The 18,460-nt window shown below is 39.4% G+C and overlaps 2 protein-coding genes across 2 annotated transcripts in view; both read right to left on the bottom strand.

The window, feature by feature from the left end:
- LOC108055493 (uncharacterized) overlaps positions 1-7,599 on the bottom strand; it is a 22,249-nt gene extending 14,650 nt beyond the window's left edge. Inside the window, exon 1 of the mRNA XM_070219670.1 lies at positions 7,594-7,599. The gene's annotated coding sequence lies outside the window, so the exon portion shown is untranslated. The remainder of the gene's footprint in view (positions 1-7,593) is intronic.
- LOC108055428 (uncharacterized) lies at positions 272-18,460 on the bottom strand. The gene is given in 5 exon segments (XM_017138764.3): positions 272-2,005; positions 2,671-2,752; positions 2,810-2,864; positions 12,210-13,002; positions 18,310-18,460. Coding segments are annotated over 4 exon segments (2,100 nt in total). The 5' UTR covers positions 12,439-13,002; positions 18,310-18,460.

Below are 18,460 nucleotides of genomic sequence, written 5' to 3'. Positions count from 1 at the left end.
AGTTTAAGATTTTCTATCTATTAAGGTATATTTAATTTTTACTTTAAAATATTTGGTGTTTGATTTTGGAAATTAATTTTCTAAAAGAAGGTTTTTTAAGTTACTCAAAATATTAAAGTTTTTAAAATTTCTAAATGGGTATAATCATAATTTTTAGAACCGAACCATCTCTACGAACTCCGAACCCATCCCAGTAATCCCCCGACTTGCATCCCTGAAGTAAGTTAGCCAGGCACATGTTGGATCTCCGAGTGGACTGCCACGCCCAGTGTCAAACGTCCTTGGGCGGCTTCTGCTGGTGCCGCCTCTCCCGCCAGCGATCGATGGGCGTGTAGCAGCACCGGAAGAAGGGAGGCGCCCTCGTCGAGGAGGAGGAGCTGCTGCTCCCGCTGCAGTTGCTCATCTTGGCCAGCGATTCGGAGGTGAGCTCCGTCTGCACTCCACTGGTGGTCAGCCGGGTTTCCGCCTGGTACTCGAATTGATACCTCGGCGGCGGATGCCCCGGATGACCTCCAACCAGTGGAGGCGGTGGCCCCGCCTTGCAGATGACACTGGGCGGCTCCATCTCGTGCAGCTCGAAGCTGTTCGAGCTGCTGTTGGTCGAGGGCCGGAACTCGTGGGAGCTGCTCTCGACCATGGCAGTGCGGTAGGTGGCGGCAAAGTAGTTTGTCTCCAGGTAGTGGCAGGACTCGAACAGGTAGTCATCGAACTGGTTCGGCGGCAGGATGGGCGGCCCCAGTCGATGCGACTGCGTCGATGGGGAGGCCGGCGGCGCCGGCGAGGGCGGCGGCATCATGGTGGCCAACGAACTGGACGCCATCGGCGGCCGCTGACCTCTTTGCTTCATATCAACAATTTCTATTTCTTCTATATCACTAAAACTATTCAACTGTTTCAACAAATAATGCACATCATTTCGTTTCGTTTGATTATCCTCGTCGTGGTGGGGATGATCATTGTCGTCGTCGTGTTGTTGCTCCTCGACGTGGGATTTCCCCGGATCCTTCTGCTCCTTTTCCTCCGTCGCCGTTGCTGTTGATTTGGGTGCTTGAAGTGTTAATGGAGTGCTGGCAACGGCGCCCGTTCCACGATCCAATCTGGGGTTCCCCTGGAGGCTGCTGATCTGCTGCTTGGTCGCATCATGTTGCTGCTGTTGCAGCTGCGGATGTTGCTGCTGCTGCTGCTGCTGGGTGACCAACTCCGGATAGGCCAGGTTGAAGCGCTGCTGCAGAGTGGCGCTGCTCAACTTGGGCAATCCCGAGTAGTCCACGGCCACCGGGGGCCGCTCCAAGGTGGAGTCTATGATGCGATTGAATTTAGCTAATGCACTGCTCGCTGCTGATGAACTGGATGTTGTTGTTGTGGTGACGGTGGTGACCTTAGCATTAAGTTGTTCATTGTTAAGAGGCACTGTTGTGACGGTTTCTAGGTTGTCTAGGTTGTCTAGGTCCTCGTCCTCGTCGACATCCTCGTCCACATCATCGATGTCGACGCCATCGCGCAACGTTTCCTGCACATTCAGGTTGAGATTGAGGTGCAGCTGCTGGCGCAGCAGCAGGCGGCCGGTCTTCGTCTCCACGCCGGGTATGTTGGGCGGGGCCAGCGCCTCCTGGTGATGGCCACCGCCCACCAACCCGCCCCGACCGGCGGCAATCACCGCCGCCGCCCGCTGCTGGGCCAAATTCGCCTTAGCCAAGTTCTTCTGCAGTATCAGCCGCCTCGACGAAATGATGGCATTATTGTCGCTCCCCCGCGATTACCGGCTGTCGCGGGTGGAGCGAGGCCGCCCCTAACTGGACGTGCTGGCGATCGGCGAGACGGGTGACAGCGGGCTGCGGGCCTGTTCGCGCGGACATCCGGTCAGCGTGATCACCAGCTTCCTGGAGCCGGCCTGGTCGCGGTGCTCGCACAGCCAGACGCCCTGCCACGTGCCCAGCGACAGCTTGCCGTCGGTGATCGGGATTGTCAGGGAGCTGCCCAGGAAGCAGGCCTTCACGTGCGCGGGCTGGGGGGAAGAGAGAAAATATGGTATTAGTTATCAGGATTTTAATAAGTAGGATATTAAAATTCATCATTTTTCGCTGTAATTTTCATCCCTTCCCGATTTCTATTCATTTTAAAAATTAAATATTAAATTTAACAATTATAGTTCATTTAAAGCTCTATTGCTGGAAAATGTTTAAAATGAAATCTTAAATTTTTTATAGTGATTCAAATATGTGCAAGTTAATATAATAATTTTAATAATATTATTAAATATCACGTTTTTGTATTTAATTTAATTTAAATGTGCTCTTGTAACTCTGGGATATGAAAATAAATGAAATAAAAAAATAAAATAAAATAAATATCTTTATTTTTCTTTCTTTAAGAAAAAATATTATAGAGAAGAAAACAATAAGGAACACCTTTTAAAAACTTTCACAAAGCAGCGTGAAAGTATGCTTTACAAAATTCAAATTCTTGGTTTAAAATTATTATTGCATACTTCTAAGCAAATAATTTCAAAACTCTTCTTTGGTTTTTTCTGAGTAATAGGTTATTTAAGAGCCGTTTTCTCGACCGCCTGTTAAATTTAAAGTAAACTTTAAACTCTGATTTCCCATACGATTTTAAGAAAACGGCCATAAATTTAAGCAATACTTTAATTTAAAACATCAAAATACCCACCATATCGTCGGGTCCCTCGCACGAATGCCTGTAGGGCAAACCTTCGGGAACTATTTTATTCAACATCATCTCCATGTCGTCTCTGAAAATGTGATCGTGATCAGATCAAGATACATTGTCCATATGGCCATCTACTCACCTGACGTCTGGATCCCAGCTTTCGTTTAACGCTAAACTCGCCGATGTGTGAAGAACTGAAAGAAAAACAAGCGCACACACAATGCCAATTAGTTGTCGGTGGGATTAATAATAATAATCTGTATAATGAATAGCCCCCCGGTTATTAGACCATCACGTCGAGGCGTTGGCTCCTTGGCTCTAGCTCCATGCATTTTCAATTGAGTTGTAACGCCAATTAGTCAAAATGTATTGCCGGAGGCGCACACCCGTCGACTTTGGGAATGCCGCCGCTCTGATAACATATCACGAAACCATTGTGAGTTATATGACACGACGTGTTACGATATGGCCAATTTAACGTGGGTAGGACTTTTCAATCAGCTGGAGTGGAAAAGCCAATGGATTTGGAACCATTAAACAAAGCGGAGATGAAACAAAAGTGAATCTTTAGCTTTTAATTGGCCGTTAAGCTCAAAACATCTTGTAAAAAAGTGTTAAGTGGGATGGCTTTTAATAATTTTTTTAGTTTTCAAGGTTTAAGTATAGGAATATCATGAATTTTAAAAGATTAATCATATAAAAATGAAATTAAATATTAATCCTAAGCTATAAAAACTTTACAATCGCACAGAAACATGGGTTTTTTCCCCCCCCAAAACAGATTTGTTTTTAAATTTCGAACAAAATTGTTTAACAAATTTATGATACGACCCAACACAAAACAAAACACGAGCATGTTTGGAGTTGAAAATTGAACAATAATTGCCTGCTTTTTCGGCGGCTCGCAATTGGCCAACTGCCAGCGCTGAAAATGTCAAACGATGCAATGAAAGCCGACTCGAAATTGAATATTTTACTCGAAATGAATTTAGTTTCAATAATGGATAGGTTTATCTATATACAAATAGCCGGGTAACACGAGAAACACTTGAATTTGCACACTAATTGCGTATTCATGAATAAAAGAGAAAGCTGCTGGCAGTTTGAGAAGCCGAGCGAAAATTAGTTTATTATCAAATCCCAGAGATGTAATTTTCCGGGCCCCGAGCAGAGACTTAAAATGTGCATATACAGCTATAGGCGGCCCTCATGTCCAAGTTCCGATTTTCGGGGGGCGGAGGTGAACGCACAACAACCCAGACCCACTTTCTTTCTAAATAATTTCCGAGGCGATTATGTCATGTTGTACATGTGTAAATGGCATCAGGAATTTAAATATCATCCATGGACAAATCCGGGGAGTGGGTACCGGGGATTTTCGGACAATGCAAATGAAAATGAAACCAAAGTGACATTTGACGCGGGGAGGCACACAGCAAATTTGCAAATTGATTGCAGGATGGGATTCGATTGGGAATGAGAGTGGAAATGGGACGAGGACACTGCTTCACTTGGTTGGCCTAAAAACAAGGTCCATATCGATGGCACACTTCTTACAATGTTCCTCTTGCATGAAGAAAAAGTATCACTAAGGGTTTAAAAAAAATGTATTGCAAACAAAAATAATGTGAACAAATCCTTAAAAAATATATATAAATTTATACAAATGATATATGTAGTTTTGTAATTAAATTAAACTTGTATAAGGATTTTTATTTTATTCTGAATATGTTCAGAAGAAATAGTATTAATCCACTCAAATTAAAGAACACAAACCCCTAAGCCACTTTTGAAATCACTTAAAAAGTTACCTAATAGAAGGCTTTAAAAATTCAAATTATAATTTTAGTTGTATACTTTTATAACTTTGCATAAACGATGCCATTGAAAGTACAGGTATTACAGAAAACTTAAGGTTGGCTACTAATTAGTTAATAAGTTAATATATTTTATAAGTAAGTATAAAAAAATATGGCTCCTTCGCCAGCGCCATTTTAAATATGTTAATGGCCTAAACATAATTGTGTGTGTCTGCCATGCAATGCGGCTTTTGAGTGGCATTTGGAGTTGTCCCCGTCTCTGTCACAGCCGCTCAGGCCCTCTCTTTCTCGCCTTGCCCGCATTCCGTGCACATTTGTTCCGTGTCCCCAGCTTTTTGCCCCCGCTCAATCCCAACTGGCGCATCCGCCTGGAATACTCGACTGACACTTTTTCCATTGCACCAAACACAAATGGAACGCGGGCAGGAGGCGTTAAAAGGCTCCTCCAGAGCGTTAAGCCGGTGGCCAGGCGGAGGACGCCTCTAATATGATTTAGCCATGGGCTTTGTGGTCGTCAACAGGGCCAAGGGAAGGTGGCTGCCAGGGGGCTCTATGTTTGCCTACGGCAGCCATTGCCAACGTCCCCACAGCGCTAATAAACGTTTGTGCGCTGCGAAAAAAATAGGGATTTTAATTCATAAAGGAATTCCTAACAATTGCAAAAATATACAATTAATTTTATTGGGATTTTAAGATTTCTTTTAAAATTATTTTGGAATTTTATATCCCTATTTAGATTTATCTCTTGAAAATATTACTTGAAAATGTCATTAACAAAATGAAAAGAGTTTTTCTGCCATTAAAAAACGTTTATATTTTAAATTCTTATAACTTTTTAAAAACACCTTATCCTCTAGTCTATAGACCCACTTTTCTCTCACTGTATTACGCATAGTTAAGTAGCAGGTGGTATCGTTTTGGCCGGCTGTTTAGATGTTTAGTGGCCTGTGTGTGTGAGTGGTAGGTGGGGTGGAGTAGTGCCAGTGTCCTGGGCACATGTAGCAGGCGTTTAGGCACTACAAAAGTTGCTAATGTTTTTAAAGAGGCCTTTTTATTATACAAAGTCAAACATTCTGACAGCACAAACAAGCTGGGAGCACACACACTCACGCAGCCGCATAGATAGAACCGCAACGGACGCACACATACGGCATACAAGCTCAACCGAAGGAGTACCCAGTACCCAGTGTTTAACAATGGACTCAACACAACTCAACTTGACTCAGCTCAGCTGGCTGTGCCCATTCATATATTCATGCAAACACGCACTCAGACTCATTTATGTACGCCCGCACAGCAGCGGTCGTCGTCCTGGTTACCAAGGATCAACGGAAAGTCCTGAAAAACTACCATCGGACACTGGAAACCTCTGGAATTTGGTATTTTTGGGAATAAAAGTATTTAAAAGAAATAAACATATTCCTTAAAAAATTCAAAGTCTATTAATAAAATTTAAAATGTTTATGATCCTAAAAGAAAATGCTAAACAAATCAAAAATATTTAACTGCAATTAAAATTTTTTTTTCGTACATATTTTTTAAGTAATTCAAGTTAACCAAAATAATTTAATTCAATACAATAAGTTTTTGATCCAATTTCACTGACCACCACTGTAAACCTCCAAATAGGAAGTGAGTGTGGGTTTCGGGTTTTACATTATGTAAGTCCGAAGTAAATGCTTAAATTCATCAACCTTCTTTCTACATAGCCGTTGCTTTTTATGCTTATCACGAGATTCTCAGTCAGAAATCACCGAACACCGTAAGAAAAATGGGTAGTCTGGTATGCCATCCTTTATTTTTTGTGTCAGGTGCTGGAGAACCGGAACAAAACGGAAGAAAACTAGTTCAAGCACATACCGATACGATTGGAAAATCGGAAAAGCGGGCTAAAGGACGAGGAAAAAAACCTTTGGCGTGCCCGTTTTGCATAAATAATATTGATTTATTGGGTAGCGCAGCATTTTGCGGTTCATAAGCGGGCAATTTAATGCTAAAGGAGCCAAAATGGAAGAACAAAGAACAAACGGAAGCCCAAAAGTATGACACACACATGGCACGATTTGTTTTCCTTTTCCATTTTCGTTCATTTTCCACGTTTTGTTTTTCCCTCGTTCGCAGTTTCCCTGTCGTCACGAAAGCGAAAGAGAAATGGCCGAGTACGCCCACAGAAAAATATATCCCTAATGCTAAAAAGGCTCCGAAAAACTCCCTCAACTCCATGGAAAATTCCCCCCAAAATACCCCGCCCACGATTGGTTTCGCTTTCGCTGGCTGTTGATTTATTTGGTGTTGCTCCTCCACAAAGGACACTCCGACCGAGTCCTTTTCCTTGTGCTTCGCTGTGCTCTTGCAGCTCTTTCGGTTTGGCTGAAAAATATGCTCGGGTTATAAATTGAAGTTGAGCCATTTATATGATCTTGCGATTATGCAGCAAATTGCTGTCGAGGGTGGTACTTCCACCACTAAAATCCTCTAGCCCGGCGGCTCCATGAAGTCGGGCACGTTATCCTGGAAAAGATCCTGCGACATCCCATGCTTCCCACTTTAATAATGTGCTTTTGTAGTAAATCCAAAGTGTATTAAGGGGTTCTACATTAGGGTGGGTCGATTTGGGACCCCAAAAATCGTATAGGGGGAACGTAATCTTTAAAGGATTCTAAGCCATATTGGCGAACATACTTATGGTCTAAAATGATGTTTGACCCCCCCCAAACGCGAATGAAAAATACAGCTTTTTTTGAGAAAAATATCATAGTAGTCAGCACATTTATAGTACTGAACAGGGAACGAAAATAACTGTTATTGTAAATTTTTCATACAAAAAAATCACGCACTTAGAAGGGTCCTAAAAATTTTTTAAATACACCACAATTTTTATTAGCCATTGTAGTTTACAAATCCGTAATGATTTTTATTTTTTGATTTTTATAATAAAACTCAAAAAATAACTGTTATTTTTTGATTTTTATGAATAACAGTTATTCCCTTGACATTTTTGAAAAAATGAAATAATTAAAAAAAACATAATACCCGTGCTTTTTATAACTTACTAAAAATTTGTTAAAAAAGGCAACCGCGCATATTTTATACCTATATTTTTTTTAAATTTTGTTTACCCACAAAATCGCCATAAATCAAGTTTGAGTTTTATTTTGATCACGACGAATAACTGTTATTTGTCAACTTTTATTATAAAACTCAAAAAATAACAGTTATTCTTTGAGTTTTACTTTACAAATCAGAAAATAACTGTTAAAGTGTGATTTTTAAAATAAAACTTATAACAGTTACGTTCCCTGGTACTGAATATCAATTTCAAATTTTTATTTTAAATTTAATAATACATCTGAGCTGACTACTATGATATTTTCCTCAAAAAAAGCTGTATTTTTCATTCGCGTTTGGGGGGGGTCAAACATCATTTTAGACCATAAGTATGTTCGACAGTATGGCTTAGAATCCTTTAAAGATTACGTTCCCCCTATACGATTCATCACTTTTTTCGGCCCCATACAAATCGACCCGCCCTATTCTACATATTTCGAAAAAATGTTTTAAGTTTGAAATCTTACAAAAAAACTGCCTAGAAGTATGCAGTAAAAATCTTTAAAAATTTGAAAGTTCTTAAAACTGTGTAACAATAACCCAAATCTCTTTTTTTTGCCAAAAAATAATCATTAACCTTCTGAAATTCAAATTATTCCTTTTATACAGTTCCGCCCAATTTCTATCAACTTTGACTTTCCTCGAATCTAACCTTTGAATGTGGGATTAGGCAAAGGCCCAAACCAATCATCAACTGCCCCCCAGGCAATTAGCTTTGCCCAACTCACATATATATAAATATATTTATACTGCTATGGTCATTCCGAGGTCCCCTTTATATTGGGGTTACGGAAACCCCAATGGGGCATTGTGTGGTCAGTAGGGTTCGGTTCTATAAGCAGACGACCTTCCCGTAGCACATATGAATATTAATAAAAAAAAAAAAGAAGAGAAAGGAAAGGAACCGAGTTGTAGAGGGGAAATATTTACCTGGCTCAGGTGGAAAAGTCGGAACCCGGGTGGATATATCATTTTTTAGCATTTCCCTGCATTCCATTACTTTTTGTTGTGTTTGAACAATTTACCTTTACTTTTGGCTTATATTTTTGTGTATTTGTGATTTGTGTGTCCTCTTGGCCACATTTCCCCTCCTCCGCCCGGTTGTTTGTGCCTTTCCCCATAGAAACAAAAGGAGGTGGGGCGGCGAAAAAGGGGGGGCTATTGAGGTCAATAGTAAAAGACAACAACATATGGCAAGGTTGCTTTGAAATTATTTTTCCCTTTTTTTTCTCTCAAAATTAACTTTTTTGTTGCTTCTCCTTGGGACTGAGAAGATGGAGAAGGGGCGAGGATAGTCGCCTTTCATTTGCTTGCATTTATTTACTATTTTTCCCTTTTTTTTGCATTAAAAGGGGGAGGGGGAGAGGGGCTTAAGCTTCCCTTAGTAAAGTGTGTCTAATTAGGAAGTCCTTTTAAGAAAATCAATAAACATGTCTTGACCTCAATTAGATTCCGCTTACAGTTCACAAAACAATACACGTACAGTGAGCACCCCAGACAACAAACACGCACACAGCATGGGTGGCGCAAGGGGGGTCGGCAGGGGCAAGGGGCAGGGACACACGTGCTTTTGATTTGGCAAAAAAAAATAAAGAAGGAGAGAGCAAGAGCAAGCGAGAGCGAAGGTTCGCAAAGACTTGCCTGCAATGTGCTGGCTAAGACGATTTGTGTGAGATACACTGGAAAAAATTGGTATCAGTATAAGAAAAAACGGGAGAAAATGTTGCCTGAATGTTTTTTAAATCCTAAATTTGTAAAACACAAAAAATCATATAATATTATTTTTTACCCATCTCAATAATTTGTACCTAAAAAAAACCATTTTAATTAAAAATTTCAGAGATTTAAAAAGTGTGTCTTAAAACAGAAAAGATTTTAAAGTTTCCGATATAAAAGATATAATAGGAAACTATTTATATATAAGTACATATATTTTTATACATATATTTTTGATAATATAATAATGTTTTTAGACTGTCGAGAACTGGAAATAAAAAATCCGAAATGATCAGGATTCGCGAAACTTTTTTTTTATTAGTATTTCATTAAAAATAAAGGGGGGAGCTGGAGCCCTAAGCCCCCTTAACTCTTTAAAATTCAAGAAACAGCCTTTTTTCCTGTGCAGGGGCACGGCAAAGGGGGCTGGCATGGCAGTAGAGAATACCAGAGAGGGGGGGCTAGAAAGGTTCGCCTCGAGCATTCACACGCCATAGCCACAGACCATGACATGCAGACATGAGCGACGACTGCGACTAAGACGACGATTGCTTTTCACTTTAGTCAGGCCAACTCCCGGCTAAAAAGCCCCCATTCCACCCCCTTTTATCCCCCTCAACTGACGCTTTATGATACGATTTTATTTATTTGCCCAGGCCAGAGCGAGATGGGTAGAGAGACCCGGAGTGAGAGAGACAGAAAGCCGCAGGATGGAGGAACGCGTCCTGGCATTGTAATGCGAACTGTCAACAAGAAGCTGCCTCCAAGGCAGCCAACTACGGAGGTTGTTTCTCTGTTTGCACTGCCTCCTCATCGTCTTAGTGCTATACTGGCCCACACTGAGAGAAATTCCGCCCAACTGATTTAAACTGGTTTTAATAAACAACACTATTTTTGGAGATTTCTCTAAGGAATTAGATTTGAACATTTATCTATGCATTCAGATAAATATTTGATATTATTTTGAACTAAATAAATGTATCAAAAGATTCATCCAGTTTTTGGATTTTTGTTCTATAATTATTTAAATTTGGTTATATATTGTTTACCTAATTAAGCAACCGTTTTAAATAACAAAAACTAATTTTTTAACATTTACTTGATAAATGCTCTTTTTTCCTCCAGTGCATCCACTGTCAGAAGTCTTCGAAAGTGGGGATTCCACACGAGAATTAGTGTGCGAAGTGCAGTCGTGGCAGCGCACAAAAAGAAATACTTTGCGGAGCTGCAATCCGAAGATTATTGCGAATGCATTCCGAGGATGGGAATATAAAACTTGAACAGGGACTCAAATCGCTTGGTGTCTGATGTGTGTGGACATCCTGTCAAGCGACGTATTGCACTTAAGGTTATAAGCTTAAACAAGCCGTGGACTTTTGGACATTCGAGTTTTGAATAAGGAAAATTCCGAAAAATGATTTAAGTATTATCAATAGACATCGGATTTTAGGTGAAATCGTTTTTTTAAATATGATTTAAAGCCACATTTGATTGGTTAAATTTTTTTTACAAAAACCTCAATTAAGTTTGGCCTAAATCTAATTATATCTTAATAAATAAAATGTCTAACCAATCAAATGTGGCTCTAAATCGTATTTAAAAAAAAACGATTTCACCTAAAATCCGATGACTAATGATCAAAAACTTTATGGCAACGCAGATATCACTATTAAATTACAAAACATTTTTCGATTTTCTGTATAATTCAAAGTTTCTCGGTGAGTAACATCTCAACCGATTTAAACACATTAATTTGGCAGGACCTCTTCTCCATGTGGGTCATTCTCACAGCCACACGTTTTAGTCACTCCAAAGTCAGACTCTTTTCGAATGTCAATCGCAATTTTCGGGGCTGCAGCGAAAGACACAAAGAAGTGACCGGACCGGGCCAAGTCAGTCAGTTTATCTATGTAGTTTAACCCAGTTACGGGCTAATACAAATGAGCAGGGCCCCAGCAGCCCCTTGAAAATCCAGCAAATCCTGCCGAATTCAACGACGACAATTTGTGCTGATTTGGTATGCAAGTTCTACATTTCGCTGTTTGTCCAACTGAACTTTCAACTAAATGCAAACGCCTCGTTCATTGCGAGATTCCCCCCGAGAAATACAATCCGGATTCCGGACAAAGGAAATGTAATGTCATGAAACTTTTCCATTGCCAGACTCTGAATACCCTTATGGATGGCTTTTCTCGATAGATTAAAGTACTATACTTGCAACCAACTCGGTTGCTTAGTTGGGAAAGGCTTTTGCGAAGTGTATGATTCGACAGCGAGCGAAATAAGATGGATGCGATGGAAATGAGGGGTGGCTGCCAAAAAAGAAGCAGAGCGATTTTCCAGCTGCTCCCCACGATTAACTGACATTCGAGCCCTGATTTTCGGATAATCACTTAGAAAGGCAGCCAAAAAGGTGCCAAAGAAGTGCTAAATGGCATTAAATAGCTACCCCTAACCGCGGAAATTTGGTAAGTGATATCATTTTGTAAGGGAATTTTTTTTAGGTTAGCTTTTTCAATACAAGTGGCCATATTTGAAAAACAAAACGGAAAGATGCTTGCCTAGAGTTGCCCTTTTTAAACTGTATTTTTTTATCAATAAGAAAAAATAGTTGGATTCTGAAGAAGAAGAAAATTCAGCTTAATTTAAAATAATTTTTGTGAAAAATATCGACAATATCGATGTTTTCGATATTTTTCAAACATCGATGTTTATCGGAAATATCAATACTTTTCTGAGCCTTAATTATAAACACAAATAAATGTGATAATATCGATATTTTTCAATATTTAAAAAGGATTATTTTAAATTCCTTTAAAACATGGTTAAAAAATATTGAAATCAAGTTCGATTGATATAAGGGCATTAAAGAAAGCTAAGAAAGTCGCTACTCACTCTGCATGTGGCACAGTCCCACTGAGAAGTGCGCCAGCTCCGGCATCTGTCGGAGGATCTCCTCGGTGACCAGGTGGACGCCGCGGTGCTGCGGCCTCAGGTTGATCTTGCGCTGAAACCAGGCGGAGCCGATTTGCAGGCCGACGATCGCATTGCCATCCGCTCCGGCACCGGCGACGGCGCCACCTCCGCCTCGTCCGCCGCCACCCCGGTGATTTGCCGAGGCCATGGTGCTGTTGGAGCTGCTGCTCCGGATGTTGCTGTTCCGGCTGACGCTCTGCTTGACCCCGCCTCCGCCGCCGCCACCGCCTCCTCCACCTCCTCCGCCGGCGCTGCCAGCTCCACCGCTGCCGCTGGTCGCTTTCGTTGTGCCGGCGTTTGGATTACTGCTGCTACTGCGACGTCGCTGGCCGCTCCGTCCGCCGCTCCTCTGGTGGCCTGGAGCAGTTCCTGATCCCCCTCCTGATCCCGATCCTGCAGCAGCGGCAGCAGCAGCAGCGGCGGCGGCGGCAGTGGACGTCGATGGTTTTGTGGACGACGTTGTGGCTTCTCCGGTAGCTCCGTTATCCGGACGCACTCACACGGACGCACTGGGTCACTTAATGCACTTAACAACACACCGGCAGTAGGATTCAAGGATGCAAGGACTCGAGGACGAGCACTCGACTCCCACAAGTTGTTGACTCTACTTGCACTGATTTCACTCCGAATTGGCTTTCACTTTCGGCCCTTCGAACCTTTTCACCGGTTTAATTTATTCTATGTTATTGCCACTTGTTTACGTTATCAGCAACTGCAAAAGAGAAGAGAGATAAGCGAAAGTCGGTTAGTAATGGAAATCTAACATATAAGTACTATGGGCTATGTATACTATACTAAACCGCACACTGGGCTTTTTATTTATTTATTTATAAATGTATTTCTTATATTATTCAGTTCGATTCGTTCTTTATTCAATACAAAGCTGATTAGGCAATTTTTTTTTTTTTTAGTATAACATAAATTTTTATTTAGACGTTGATCAACCAAATAAATGGTTATAAAACGTATAATTTAGAATAAATTAGAATTGTCGAACAAATCTTTCGCCTGATTAGGCATCAAAACATCTTTGCGATCTTAGTTTTCTTGTTAATAATAAGAAAAGTAAATAAAAAGCACATCAATCAGGCTTAAAAGGGCATCTTAAATAAAAATGGTCCTAACTGTTCAGTCAGCCACTTGTACGATCTCTCTTCCAAGCAACCTTTTATGGTTTTACAAAACCACATTAAATAAATCAAATATTATTGTTTGGGCGGTCGGTTGTGTGGTTCCATATCAGATATTAGTCTCTATCGGGAGTACTGAGAAGCGAGAGTACGAGTATTGGGAGCGCCCACAATCAACAAGTTTTTAATTGCCGAGGGCAAACAGCAAACAAGATTGTTATGGGTATCAATGTGCCAGAGGTGACCCCTCTAAACAATTCCAATGTGGGGAATAAGGGCTTTAGTTATGCTTAGTTTTCATGTGCAGTTGAAAAATAAAACTTTTTAAATTAACTTATAATTCATAAGAGATATTATGCAAGGGCGGCACTGCGTATGATTGATTTTATATACACTGCGTATGAGTGATTTTATAATAATTTATATTTTTATATTTTTAAACTAAATTTTACAAACAAATTTTATGTTTATTTATAATTTGTAACACAAAACTAAAGTAAATTCAATTATTTAATTTAAGAAGTTTTAATACATTCTACTTAAGAACAACTGAAAACGGTTGACTTTACAGAAGGCATTAAGCTGTGTTTGTTATTATGTTTATAGCATATGCCATTTCTATTAATTATAAAAAAATATACAAAATTATTTTATAGATACAGTGAGCTATTTGGTGAGTTCACATTTGAAAAATATTTTACAGAAAAAAAGTGAATATAACAAACAACTATTTTTGCTACTCTGTTGACTTTTTTCTCCATCTATGTTACCTACTATTCTATACCTATTTGTATTCTTTTAAAATTTAAATACCAACTACTACTACTAATATACATTAATTTTAAATATGTACAATATAAAGCTACACTCGCAGCTTCAAGGAAACTCTGAAACTCTGAAACGCTGAAGGAGTCACACGGCGGCGAACAGTCGAAAAGTGGAGTAAAATTTGAAGCGGCATAATGAGCACGTGTCGCCCAAGTGGGCCAAAAAGGGGCGGGACGAGGGGCGCCGGGGCGGTTCTGGGGGTGACAAGGACATGGGATTGTTGGCCCGGGAAAGCGTTCGTGCGAAATGGAAACAGCAGCTAGGAAAAGGCACGAGACGGCGCAGGATAGACAGCCATTGCATTGCAGACACATGGCATCAAGGAAAACGCTGTTTAAGAATCCCTCTTCTTCCTTTACACACACACACACACACACGCAGCTCCCAAGTTGAGTGCACTCACATAACGAAGCAATCGAAATGCATTTGAATCGAGGAAAAGGGGCAAAATGGGAGCATGGAGATGGAAGCCACAGCTGCTGCTGCAAAGGAAAAGCCACGACGAGTGTGAGTGATTTCGGGTGTCGGTATTTGGGTAAGCAGTAAAACACTAAAAAAAGACGAGAAGCAAAAAAGAAAAGGCCCAGGCACACAAACCCCAAAAAAAAAAGAAAGAGGTAGCCCTCGCCACAGAAAACGATTTACACGACACTAAAGGCGGTTGGGAAAGCGGGGAAAAGCTGCCAACTAGAGATGAGCTCCTGGGCAGTCCTTAGGTGTTGCAATATCTGGATTAGGCTGTCTTTCCTAGCAATTCATCTTTTAAATTCACTTTTTTTCCATTTTCTAATTTTTTGTGGGTTAATAATAGTTTTTATAATATTAACGTATATTTGAATTATGGAGTTTCAGTTTTTTTTAAATATAATATTTATTTCCCATCTTATTGGTAATTTCCCGTTCTACGAAAGTTATAAATTTATTTTAAAAGAATATCCATAAAAAATTAAAAGAAATGGGGTGTTTATTTCGACTTCTGCATTATCGAAATCATTTTTTCGTAATATTCCAAATTTATTTAAAGGTGAATTACTGAAGTACGAGACCCTTACCATTTATATATGCCCTAATCCCTACTAATCCCTACTCCATTTAAGAAAAGGTGTAAAGTAAGTGAGCTCTCATCTCTGGCAAACTGAACAGAACTGAGAAACCGAAGGTGTGTCATCAGGGGCGGGGGTTCCGCAACAACTACAACTACAGAAACAACCTCAGGAACAAGAACAACAACAAGATGAGGAAAGGAAGAAGAACAACCTCAGTGGGAAGCGCGTTGAGGCCGCGGCCAGGTAAAGGTACTTTATTCCTTTTACGGGGCCACTGTTCAAATTTGCATATGCTTTAAATATTTAATGTAATTCAAAAAGAGGAGACAACAGCGCCAACAAGAATCTGGCAATTGGACAAAGCCCGGCTCGGGCATAATCCAATTGGACTGACAAACACAAACACACCCCGCTCTCCAGTTGGATTCCCAAACAAAAAAACAAAAAAAAATAAAAACGAACAAACAAAAAAACACATGAAATGCTCGCGCATTTGGCAAAAAATCAATTTTCCATGTGATTGCCAAATACAATTTTTGGGGGAAAAGTAATGCTGGGAAAACTAAGAAAGTTCGGCATTTAATCAACACCTCAACGCATTTTTTGCTTTATTTTTTGTTCTGCTAATTATTGACATAACAAATGTGGTGAAGCTTCTCCACCATGCTTTCTGCACAAACACACGCACACACAATGAATATTCCGATGACAGCACACGCGAAATTGCCTAAAACTGAGAAGAGAACACCCAAGAAATCCGAATCGGCAGAGCTCGAGGTTTTTGGCACTTTGCTGGCCGGAAAATTGAGAACCGAATCACGTAAGCATAAAACTTAAATGCACTTAATTACATTTAATTTGCCGAGTCTGCTGCGTTGCCTTTTGTTTTATTTTACGACTGATTTCAGACCGCATCGAGTGACTTGTGGGGAGAGTAACCTTTATAGAGCCGACTTCTGACGTCGAGCACACTGCGCTGTCACTTTGGTTCGACGCCGAGTTGGCACTGAACAGATGATTGGATCCCGAGGTGAAATGTGCGAGGAAACGGCACTACATTGGGGCCCCCATAAGCCGCGCTTGCGGCAGAAGAGCACAGACATATGGCCCCATGTCTGAAATTCACCTTCGCGCGCTATTTTAAATTTATTTTGGTATTTTATTTAAACAATAATTTTTAAAGGATATGAAAATTTTCAAAAACATTAATAAGTAATAATTAGTTAGTTATTTGTTTTAAATCGATAAATGTTATTATTATTAAACATTATTGTTTATTTTTAATGAAATAGTAACAAATAGTAAAGTTGTTTTTGATATTTAAGATTTTCATTGCACAAAAATTACTAAATTAATTGTATTCCAACAGCTTCAATAATATAAATATGTATATTTTTCAAAAATATTTTTCACCAATCACACTATTGTCACGGTTTTTCATGGGGAAGATGTGACGTCACGACGCGCCCGTTAGTTCGACGTCAACTAATACTTGTACGAATTGCCGTTCGTATGCACCAACACAAGTGGAATAGAAATTCACGTTTTTCATTCAAACTTCATTCCAACCTCCTCTTTTGGTTGGACGCCGCTCTCCAAAAAGTCCAAACTAGAGGAGAGAAAATTGCCCAAACCAAATCTTGTTTACGTCAAAATTTACAAATTCTTAAATTTAAATTGGCACTATCCTAAATTATTTAACTGGATTTGTATGCGTTATGCTAGTAAAATATAAAACTAGTAAAACAATATATTGCGTATACGACTAGTTGAATTCAAGATTTAACAGATGCATTTAAGTTCTCAGGAATTTTATCAAATGTAAACATGTAAACAAATATTGTTTGTATTGTAAAACATTGTTTTCAAAAAAAATGTTGTAAAATTTAATAATTTTTTCGGTAGAGCAGTAAATTTTCCAACAACAATCCACACAAAAATCTCACCAAAGGGAAATAGCTCAACAAGTCAGCAAACTTTTATTACAACCCCAAAATGACAGCCCTGGACAAATTCAAACCGTGAGAGGTTAAAAAAAATGAGTCTCCATTTAAAATTTATTTTAAAGTAAGTGTGGTATGCATATCTATCTAAATGATCACACAATACGTTTAGACTTGCTTAATACTTTCTGCACAGCCTTCAAGAACTTAGCGATATCTTACTTAAAAATTGTACAAGTTTTGGATAATTTCAAAATAAAGAATTCTTTAAAGTAAACAATTTTAAAAATTTTATTGTAATCCCAATTGGTTGTTTTTTTTTAAATTTTATGGCAATAGGCTAAAGCTTAAGTTTATTTTGAGGTGCTTTTATTTTAATAAATACAACTTAAGTAAGCCATATTACAGTAGGCAAAATGTGTAATTTAGCGAAATACTGAACTAATTTTTTCTCAACTAAGCACTAACGAAATAATACAGCAAAATTAATCTTAAGAAAAAGACAATTGATTGGAACCAACCATTTCTATTAAAAGTATTTATTTTAAAACGAAGAAAAAATTAGTAATCTTTGTTTTCTTCAAGAAACAAACTATCAAAGAGATGAAAATTTTTACATTACCTATCAAATTGATCGTTAAGATTACGTTAATACTCAAGATTGGTTTTAAACATTCCTCAAATACAATATCTCCTTAAACCGAATTAATTTTCCTTATATATGTTTATATGCAAATAGTTAATAATAAGTTTTTTAAACTATAACTTATCGAAACTATCGTTAACTTTTCGATAACATTTTAATCCGAATAAAATCGAAAATAAAATAAAAATGTAAGAAAATATATAAAGCCCTTCAAATAGGAAAGCTAATTTTGTTGCTAGACTGCATCCCTTTTCGGTTGGCTGGCCAATCGAATATCGATTATTTGGCGGCGATAGGCGTGCAACGTTTGGCGGTCAAAACAAAAGCGCTCGAGTGTGCATTCTATTTACACTGGTTTTTTGTTGGTTTGGCTTTGGCTACTATGTTTGGCGTGTGTGGCTCGAACAAACGAAAAGCGGTGCTTACTTTGCTGATTTGGTGATTATTATTGATTTGTGGATTATATGCGTCTAATTGCAGTGGCGCTTGCAGGTGCTGGAGATCTGGATATCTGGAGATCTGGAACTGAGTCCGATCTGATAACTGGGGGATTCAGGATTCACAGCGTGGGTGGGCG

The sequence above is a fragment of the Drosophila takahashii genome, chromosome 2L, assembly GCF_030179915.1.
Source record: "Drosophila takahashii strain IR98-3 E-12201 chromosome 2L, DtakHiC1v2, whole genome shotgun sequence".
Lineage (NCBI taxonomy): Eukaryota > Metazoa > Arthropoda > Insecta > Diptera > Drosophilidae > Drosophila > Drosophila takahashii.
The sequence above is the reverse complement of the archived record's forward strand: the minus strand, read 5'-3'. Positions and strand labels throughout refer to the sequence as shown.